This window comes from Anopheles merus, unplaced genomic scaffold (assembly GCF_017562075.2).
Source record: "Anopheles merus strain MAF unplaced genomic scaffold, AmerM5.1 LNR4001324, whole genome shotgun sequence".
NCBI classification, from domain to species: Eukaryota; Metazoa; Arthropoda; class Insecta; order Diptera; family Culicidae; genus Anopheles; species Anopheles merus.
The window spans coordinates 1-10,661 of NW_024428904.1; the positions used below are offsets into that span (position 1 = coordinate 1).

Sequence of the window (10,661 nt, forward strand, 5' to 3'; positions counted from 1 at the left end):
TTACGGCCATGTTTCATCCAAATGAAGCCATCTTGCCCTATTTCAATGGCCTTGAAATTGATGTTGATTTTGTTGCCATCTATTATCGTTGTTACGGCCATGTTTCATTCAAATGAAGTCATCTTGCACTATTTCAATGGCCTTGAAATTTGATGTTGAGTTTTGTTGCCATTGTTAATGATGAAGAGGAAGTTTTGGTAATGATGAAGACACGATGTTGTTGCTTTGAACTCTGGAACTTGACTAAATTTATTTAGGAAAAACACTCGCTTATATACTGCAGAATTCGGGAATTCGAGCTGCACTTGCGGGAATTCGAGCTGCACGATACCGATCTACAGCAGTTTGCACTGCGTAAAAGAATTATGATTAAGTTCTTTTTACACGTAGTCATTTACTGGAAAGCGCCCTTACGCTAGGCGTACTAAGGATGACGCGTTACCATTACGCTTGCCGTAACATACTCCCCCGCGTTGAATTATCTAATTCAACTAGGATGAACTTGATGGCTCGTCGGTGGGAAGAACGCAGATTTTAGAGATGGAACGCTTGAAGTCTCCATCTTTCGTCTTGACGATGACCACTCGGATGTTGTCGTCAGCTACCTTGATGATCTGCGTGACGCGGCCAAGACACCATTTCGATGGAGGTAGACCGTCCTCCTTCAGCAGCACCATGGTATCCAGCTTCACGTTGTCCTTCTGCTTGGTCCACTTGGTTCTCTGCTGTAGTCCGGACAAGTAGTCTGTTGACCAGCGTTTCCATAGTCGACGGACAAACTCTTGCACCTTTTGCCAGCGATCGAGACGGTTGAACGGCAGCTTTTCCAGCGATGGTTCGGCCAGGGATACGATGGGGCGATGAATGAGGAAGTGACCTGGGGTCAGCACTTCCAGATCAGATGGGTCATTGGAGAGTGGTGTAAGTGGTCTAGAGTTGAGGCATCCTTCAATCTGGATCAGTAGCGTGTTGAGTTCGTCGCTCGTGAGGATGGCGTTTCCCAACGGTTGGCTTGAAGTGTCTTTTGAAAGACTTCACTGCCGCCTCCCAAAGACCTCCAAAGTTGGGTGAGCGAGGTGGGATGAACTTGAACTGGATGCCATCGTCGATGCAGGACTTAATCACTGATGTTTGCCACTGGTGGTTGAATTGCTTGGACAAGGAGGCAATTTCTCGGGAGGCGCCCAAGAATTCCTAGCGTTGTCGCATTCGATGAGAGCCGGTTTCCCGCGACGTCCGATGAATCGTCGAAGTGCCGCAAGGAAAGCGTTGGTAGACAGGTCCGCTACCAATTCGATGTGTACAGCCTTCACTGCCATACAGACGAATATCGCTACGTAGCCCTTGATGAGTTGCGCCTTCCGAGATGTATGTCGATAGTGTATCGGTCCACACAAGTCGACTCCGGTGTGTAAGAAAGTTGACGTTGGTGTAACTCTCTCTGCTGGAAGGTCGCCCATGAGTTGCTGCGCAGGTGTGGGGCGGCAACGGTAGCATTTGTAGCAGGAGTGGACGATTCTTCTGGCCAGGTTTTTTGCTCGCAGTGGCCAAAATCGTTCTCGCATTCTCGCTATCAGTAGTTGTGGATTCGCATGTTGATAGGTCCGATGATACAGGGTTGCAATCTGATTCGTCAGCGGATGGTTGGCGGTAAGATGTACGGATGCTTTCGGTCGAACGGGATTGGTGCATGTCGCAATCTTCCGCCCACTCGTAGCAGGCCATCTTGTAGAAACGGTGCTAGTAGTTTTAAAGGTGAGTTGTTGCCGACCGAATCGCCTTTCGATAGATGTTTGATGTTTTCTGGGAATGATTCAGCTTGAGCGAGGCGAACTAGACACAGTGTAGATTCGGCTAGTTCCTCCAAGCTGAGATGATGATCCAGTCTGCGTTGTTGATGATTAGCAGGATTTGTGTTGTGTCGGAATCTTCTTAGCCACGCAACCAGACGTTGCAGTCCGGTGAACGTTGAACGGAGGCTAAAAAGTTCGTTCGGAGCCACGGATTGTGCAGCCATGCAGATTGGTCGCTCCTCCAATTCGTCCGTGGTGAATTCTTCCTGTCGAGGTTGATGAGTGTTCGGCCATTCCTCTGATGGTTGCGCCAGCCAGTCTGGTCCGTGCCACCAAAGGGTTGAATTTTCCAGCTGATCCGCATCCATTCCTCGAGAGATGATTCCGCAGGATTGTCCGTTCCGGGTACGTGTCTCCACTCCTTGCCGTGAGTGATGTGTTGGATCTCGGACACCCGATTTGATGTTGAGTTTTGTTGCCATCTATTATCGTTGTTACGGCCATGTTTCATCCAAATGAAGCCATCTTGTACTATTTCAATGACCTTGAAATTTGATGTTGGGTTTTGTTGCCATCTATTATCGTTGTTACGGCCATGTTTCATCCAAATGAAGCCATCTTGCACTATTTCAATGGCCGTGAAATTTGATGTGGAGTTTTGTTGCCATCTATTATCGTTGTTACGGCCATGTTTCATCCAAATGAAGCCATCTTGCTTATTTCAATGGCCTTGAAATTTGATGTTGAGTTTTGTTGCCATCTATTATCGTTGTTACGGCCATGTTTCATCCAAATGAAGCCATCTTGCACTATTTCAATGGCCTTGAAATTTGATGTTGAGTTTTGTTGCCATTATTATCGTTGTTACGGCCATGTTTCATCCAATGAAGCCATCTTGCACTATTTCAATGGCCTTGAAATTTGATGTTGAGTTTTGTTGCCATCTATTATCGTTGTTACGGCCATGTTTCATCCAAATGAAGCCATCTTGCACTATTTCAATGGCCTTGAAATTTGATGTTGAGTTTTGTTGCCATCTATTATCGTTGTTACGGCCATGTTTCATCCAAATGAAGCCATCTTGCCCTATTTCAATGGCCGTGAAATTTGATGTTGAGTTTTGTTGCCATCTATTATCGTTGTTACGGCCATGTTTCATCCAAATGAAGCCATCTTGCCTTATTTCAATGGCCGTGAAATTTGATGTTGAGTTTTGTTGCCATCTATTATCGTTGTTACGGCCATGTTTCATCCAAATGAAGCCATCTGCACTATTGAATGGCCTTGAAATTTGATGTTGAGTTTTGTTGCCATCTATTATCGTTGTTACGGCCATGTTCATCCAAATGAAGCTATTTTGCCCTATTTCAACGGCCGTGAAATTTGATGTTGAGTTTTGTTGCCATCTATTTTCGTTGTTACGGCCATGTTTCATCCAAATGAAGCCATCTTGCCCTATTTCAATGGCCGTGAAATTTGATGTTGAGTTTTGTTGCCATCTATTATCGTTGTTACGGCCATGTTTCATCCAAATGAAGCCATCTTGCACTATTTCAATGGCCTTGAAATTTGATGTTGAGTTTTGTTGCCATCTATTATCGTTGTTACGGCCATGTTTCATCCAAATGAAGCCATCTTGTACTATTTGAATGGCCTTGAAATTTGATGTTGAGTTTTGTTGCCATCTATTATCGTTGTTACGGCCATGTTTCATCCAAATGAAGCCATCTTGCACTATTTCAATGGCCTTGAAATTTGATGTTGAGTTTTGTTGCCATCTATTATCGTTGTTACGGCCATGTTTCATCCAAATGAAGCCATCTTGCCCTATTTCAATGGCCTTGAAATTTGATGTTGAGTTTTGTTGCCATCTATTATCGTTGTTACGGCCATGTTTCATTCAATGAAGCCATCTTGCACTATTTCAATGGCCTTGAAATTTGATGTTGAGTTTTGTTGCCATTGTTATGATGAAGAGGAAGTTTTGGTAATGATGAAGACACGATGTTGTTGCTTTGAACTCTGGAACTTGACTAATTTATTTAGGAAAAACACTCGCTTATATACTGCAGAATTCGGGAATTCGAGCTGCACTTGCGGGAATTCGAGCTGCACGATACCGATCTACAGCATTTGCACTGCGTAAAAGAATTATGATTAAGTTCTTTTTACACGTAGTCAATTTACTGGAAAGCGCCTTACGCTAGGCGTACTAAGGATGACGCGTTACCATTACGCTTGCCGTAACATACTCCCCCGCGTTGAATTATCTAATTCAACTAGGATGAACTTGATGGCTCGTCGGTGGGAAGAACGCAGATTTTAGAGATGGAACGCTTGAAGTCTCCATCTTTCGTCTTGACGATGACCACTCGGATGTTGTCGTCAGCTACCTTGATGATCTGCGTGACGCGGCCAAGACACCATTTCGATGGAGGTAGACCGTCCTCCTTCAGCAGCACCATGGTATCCAGCTTCACGTTGTCCTTCTGCTTGGTCCACTTGGTTCTCTGCTGTAGTCCGGACAAGTAGTCTGTTGACCAGCGTTTCCATAGTCGACGGACAAACTCTTGCACCTTTTGCCAGCGATCGAGACGGTTGAACGGCAGCTTTTCCAGCGATGGTTCGGCCAGGGATACGATGGGGCGATGAATGAGGAAGTGACCCGGGGTCAGCACTTCCAGATCAGATGGGTCATTGGAGAGTGGTGTAAGTGGTCTAGAGTTGAGGCATCCTTCAATCTGGATCAGTAGCGTGTTGAGTTCGTCGCTCGTGAGGATGGCGTTCCCAACGGTTGGCTTGAAGTGTCTTTTGAAAGACTTCACTGCCGCCTCCCAAAGACCTCCAAAGTTGGGTGAGCGAGGTGGGATGAACTTGAACTGGATGCCATCGTCGATGCAGGACTTAATCACTGATGTTTGCCACTGGTGGTTGAATTGCTTGGACAAGGAGGCAATTTCTCGGGAGGCGCCCAAGAATTCCTAGCGTTGTCGCATTCGATGAGAGCCGGTTTCCCGCGACGTCCGATGAATCGTCGAAGTGCCGCAAGGAAAGCGTTGGTAGACAGGTCCGCTACCAATTCGATGTGTACAGCCTTCACTGCCATACAGACGAATATCGCTACGTAGCCCTTGATGAGTTGCGCCTTCCGAGATGTATGTCGATAGTGTATCGGTCCACACAAGTCGACTCCGGTGTGTAAGAAAGTTGACGTTGGTGTAACTCTCTCTGCTGGAAGGTCGCCCATGAGTTGCTGCGCAGGTGTGGGGCGGCAACGGTAGCATTTGTAGCAGGAGTGGACGATTCTTCTGGCCAGGTTTTTTGCTCGCAGTGGCCAAAATCGTTCTCGCATGCTCGCTATCAGTAGTTGTGGATTCGCATGTTGATAGGTCCGATGATACAGGGTTGCAATCTGATTCGTCAGCGGATGGTTGGCGGGTAAGATGTACGGATGCTTTCGGTCGAACGGGATTGGTGCATGTCGCAATCTTCCGCCCACTCGTAGCAGGCCATCTTGTAGAAACGGTGCTAGTAGTTTTAAAGGTGAGTTGTTGCCGACCGAATCGCCTTTCGATAGATGTTTGATGTTTTCTGGGAATGATTCAGCTTGAGCGAGGCGAACTAGACACAGTGTAGATTCGGCTAGTTCCTCCAAGCTGAGATGATGATCCAGTCTGCGTTGTTGATGATTAGCAGGATTTGTGTTGTGTCGGAATCTTCTTAGCCACGCAACCAGACGTTGCAGTCCGGTGAACGTTGAACGGAGGCTAAAAAGTTCGTTCGGAGCCACGGATTGTGCAGCCATGCAGATTGGTCGCTCCTCCAATTCGTCCGTGGTGAATTCTTCCTGTCGAGGTTGATGAGTGTTCGGCCATTCCTCTGATGGTTGCGCCAGCCAGTCTGGTCCGTGCCACCAAAGGGTTGAATTTTCCAGCTGATCCGCATCCATTCCTCGAGAGATGATGTCCGCAGGATTGTCCGTTCCGGGTACGTGTCTCCACTCCTTGCCGTGAGTGATGTGTTGGATCTCGGACACCCGGTTAGCGATGAAGGTTTTCCAGCGTGACGGAGTTGCAGACAACCAATGCAGGACGATGGTTGAGTCAGACCAAAAGATGGTCTCGACCTGAAGCTTCAAGGCGTCTGACACCTTCTCGTACGAGTGTGCCAGTAGCAGTGCTGCAGAAAGCTCCATTCGGGGTAAGCAAACACGCTTTTGCTTACGGGAGTCTGCTAGTGGTGCCACCTTGGATTTTGCAGTGATGAGGTTGGTTGTCACACGTCCATCGGTGTTGGTCGAACGCAGGTAAATCGCCGCTCCGTACGCCTTCTCGGATGCATCACAAAAGCAATGCAATTGTAGATTCGTTGCTCGTTGATCGGTTAAGAGCCAGCGTGGAATGTGAATCGTTTGCAGCATGGCCAACTTCTCGCGAAAAAGGAGCCATCGGTTTTGTAGTGCTGGTGTTAACGGTTCGTCCCAGGTGATCTGACATTCAACAGCTCTTGAAGGAACAGCTTGGCTTGGATGATAACTGGTCCAACCGGTCCGATTGGGTCGAACAGTTTCGCGACATGCGAAAGCGCGTTTCGTTTGGTGATGATGTTGTCTGCGTTCCAGCGTGGGATGTTGAACACAAAGGCGTCGGTGGAAACGTTCCACTTCAGTCCGAGTGTCTTGATGATCGGTGACTTCGCATCCAAGTTGAGAATCGTCCTTTCATCTTGCAGATGCTGGGGCAGATGTTCAAAGATCTGCCTGTTGTTGGTGGCCCATTTCCGCAAGCAGAATCCACCAGAAGCCAGGAGATCGATAAGTTGCTGACATACTCGTTGACCCTCTGGAATGTTGTTTACGCCAGTCAGCATGTCGTCCATGTAGAAGTCTCGTCCGAGGATGATTGCTGCTTCGGGTGGGTGCTAGCTCCGACCTGAGATAGCACTTGCAGGGTTTTGGTGGCCAAATACGGAGCACATGATGTGCCGTAAGTGACGGTGTTGAGCTGGAACGTTCGTATCGGCTCGGTTGGAGAATTTCGCCACAGGATCCGTTGCAGCGGACGATCGATGGCAGCTATGTTGATTTGCCGGTACATCTTCTCGATGTCTGCTACAAGGGCAAATTTCGACATTCTAAACCGCAATAGAATGGACATCAGGTCGTCTTGGATAGTGGGTCCGATCATCAGTGCATCGTTTAAAGATGTTCCGGTGTCTGATGCACACGAAGCGTCGAACACTACCCGAAGTTTAGTGGTGGTACTATCTGGTCGCACGATGCAGTGATGTGGGAGATAGTATGATGATGATGAAATTGTAGCATCGCTCTCGGCTACTTCTGTCATGTGCTGAAGTTCTGCGTACTCCTCGATGAATTCTGTGTAAGCTGTCTTCAATGAGGCATTCGAGGATAGCCGACGTTCCAAGGCAAGGAACCGGCGTGTGGCTATCCCTTTCGAATCCCCAAGACGAGCCAGCTTGTCCTCTCGTTTCGGTAGCTGCACGATGAATCGACCATCGGTGTCTCTGGTGGTGGTGGCTGCGAACTGTTTCTCACAGTTGCTCTCCTCGACGGATAATGTGCTGGTAGCTCGGCATGACTCCAACTCCCAGAATTTGCTCAGCTGCTCTTCGATGCTCGTACTCCAGACGTGTCCAACGATGGATGAAGATGGTGATGGTGCATGAACATTGACTCTACCTGCTATCACCCAACCAAAAGCAGTGTTTTGGAGTGTCACTCTTTCGTGGGATAGCTTGATGAGTCCTTCCTTAACGACGTCGTAGTACAGCTCTGCGCCGATGATGAGGTCGATCGGGCTAGGACTGTGAAACGAAGGATCGGCCAGCTGAACTTGACGAGGTATCTGCCAGCTGCTTGTGTTGATACGGGTTGATGGGAGCTCACGAGTGAGCTTGCTGAGTACGTGGAACTTTCCGGACGCTGCGTATTCGCTGTCTAAGGAATGGATCCTTAACACAGCCGAATGTTGTGACGTCACGGAAACTTCTCCGATTCCTCCGATGTGATGATTCTCTCGCCGTTTCGCCACACCCAGCCGTTGAGTAAGGCGCTCGGTAACGATGTTGAGTTGTGCTCCGGAATCCAGCAAGGCACGTGCTAGATGACATCGTCCGTGATTGTCCTTTACCTGGAACAGCACGGTTTGCAGCAACACAACACTGTTTTCGATCTGGATGGAACAGTGGGTAAGGGACTGAGGAGGACAGATCGAACTCGTGGCTGGAGCATCCGACGCCTCAGTTGCTGGTGCTGCTTCGTGCAGCAACGTATGATGCCGTTGTTGGCAGATCTTGCATCCGCTTGATGTACACTGTCGTAAACGATGAGCTGGAGAAAGGCAGTTGAAGCACAATCCTTTCGACTGCACTAGTTGCTTTCTATCTGCAACACTCATATTGTTGATCAATTCACACCGGAACACTGAATGTTTTGAAACACCGCACAATTTGCACTTTTCGTTGTACGCAACACTATTCACAGCACTGGTCGCAGCATGGATGGTTTGCACTCGAGGGTTGCTGCGCATGGTGTCTCCGGTTCTGGCTCCGCTGGCTGGCTTGGAGAAAGACTTCAGTACATGGCAATGGTTGCGGACGAATTGCACTAAGTCTCTGTACGTTGGGATGGTCGTAGACTTCCGGTGAAGCTCCAAATGACGCAGGGTTGTTGGATCCAGCAGCGAGCTTAGCCTGAACACCAGCAGCGTGCTCCATGCATCTGTTTTCTCGCCTTCCTTTTCGAGCATTCGTAGGTTACGCTCGAAATCGTCGACAAGTCGGCTTAGAGAATCTGCACATTCTCTCCTCAGTGGTGATATGCTGAATAACGCCTCAACGGTGGTTTTGACGATGAGGTACTTGTTCTCGTAGCGCTCAGACAACAGCTTCCAGGCTACGTCGTAGTTTTTGGATGTAATTTCCAAGCGTCGATCACCGCGCGTGCGTCCTTCGTCAGCGACGCAGCAAGGTAATGTAGTTTGTCACATTCGGTCAGCTGTTCTGACGAATGTATCAGTGATTGAAACGCGTCACGGAAGGCAGGCCAGTCGCGAATATTTCCGTCGAAATGTGGTAGCACGATTTCGGAAGTCTTGCACGCACCGGGACTGTCATGGGTTTCTGTTCACTGCCGAAAACTGGGTTTGGTGTTGTAGGCAATGGGATCTGCGATGCTAACTGATACTCGATGTTTTTGCTTAACTCGAATACCCTGTCGTCGAACAAGCCATATCGCTCGATTGCCTCCTGAGCCTGGTCGTCGCTCACAACGTCCAAGATCGAGTCGTACCATTGTTTGTAGTCCCAAAGCAAGCACCTTCACTCGGTCTGATATGGTTTTCAGCGAGTGAACGTCGTGCTGTGTTTGACGAACATCTGTTCTAGACGGTCAAGCTGCCACTCCATGTGAGTGCGTTGACGGTTCAATTTGGTGACGTCTGGAACGGAGCCAAATTCTCTGACGGTGGAACTTTGGCTTTTCTCCATGTCGTTGGCCGCTGGAACCACTTATTTGACGGGAGAATGGTCAACGGCATAGTTTCACTTTCAACACAAACTTTACTTTTCACAAACTTCCCTAACGCGAACTTTGGATCACTTGCACACTAATCCGGTTCGAAGGACCAAATTTATGATGAAGAGGAAGTTTGTAATGATAAACACGATGTTGTTGCTTTGAACTCTGGAACTTGACTAAATTTATTTAGGAAAAACACTCGCTTATTACTGCTGCAGAATTCGGGAATTCGAGCTGCACTTTCGGGAATTCGAGCTGCACTTGCGGGAATTCGAGCTGCACGATACCGATCTACAGCAGTTTGCACTGCGTAAAAGAATTATGATTAAGTTCTTTTTCAACGTAGTCAATTTACTGGAAAGCGCCCTCTACCTTACGCTAGGCGTACTAAGGATGACGCATTACCATTACCGCTTGCCGTAACAGCATCTATTATCGTTGTTTACGGCCATGTTTTCATCCAATGAAGCCATCTTGCAACTATTTCAATGGCCTTGAATTTTGATGTTGAGTTTTGTTGCCATCTATTATCGTTGTTACGGCCATGTTTCATCCAAATGAAGCCATCTTGCACTATTTTCAATGGCCTTGAAATTTGATGTTGAGGTTTTGTTGCCATCTATTATCGTTGTTACGGCCATGTTCATCCAAATGAAGCCATCTTGCACTATTTCAATGGCCTTGAATTTGATGTTGAGTTTTGTTGCCATCTATTATCGTTGTTACGGGCCATGTTTCATCCAAATGAGCCATCTGCCCTATTTCAATGCCTTGAATTTGATGTTGAGTTTGTTGCCATCTATTATCGTTGTACGGCCATGTTTCATCCAAATGAGCCATCTTGCACTATTTCAATGGCCTTGAAATTTGATGTTGAGTTTTGTTGCCATCTATTATCGTTGTTACGGCCATGTTTCATCCAAATGAGCCATCTTGCACTATTTGAATGGCTTGAAATTTGATGTTGAGTTTTGTGCCATCTATTATCGTTGTTACGGCCATTTTTCATCCAAATGCAGCCATCTTGCACTATTTCCATGGATTGAATTGATGTTGAGTTTTGTTGCATCTATTATCGTTGTTCGGCCATGTTTCATCCAAATGAGCCATCTTGCACTAATTCAATGGCCTGAAATTGATGTTGAGTTTTGGTTGCCATCTATTATCGTTGTTACGGCCATGTTTCATCCAAATGGAGCATTCTTGCACTATTTCAATAGCCTGAAATTTGATGTTGAGTTTTGTTGCCATCTATTATCGTTGTTACGGCCATGTTTCATCCAAATGAAACCATCTTGCACTATTTCAATGGCCTTGAAATTTGATGT

At 47.2% G+C, this 10,661-nt stretch overlaps 1 protein-coding gene across 1 annotated transcript; it reads right to left on the reverse strand.

Moving 5' to 3' along the window:
• Positions 1–491: 491 nt before the first annotated feature.
• Positions 492–8,763, reverse strand: LOC121603386 (the record flags this gene model as incomplete). The annotated part of the gene is made up of 6 exons (XM_041932032.1): positions 492–953; positions 4,187–4,774; positions 4,870–6,120; positions 6,288–6,552; positions 6,624–6,634; positions 6,725–8,763. Coding segments are annotated over 6 exons (4,616 nt in total), but the record flags the coding sequence as incomplete, so codon positions are not given.
• Positions 8,764–10,661: the final 1,898 nt, after the last annotated feature.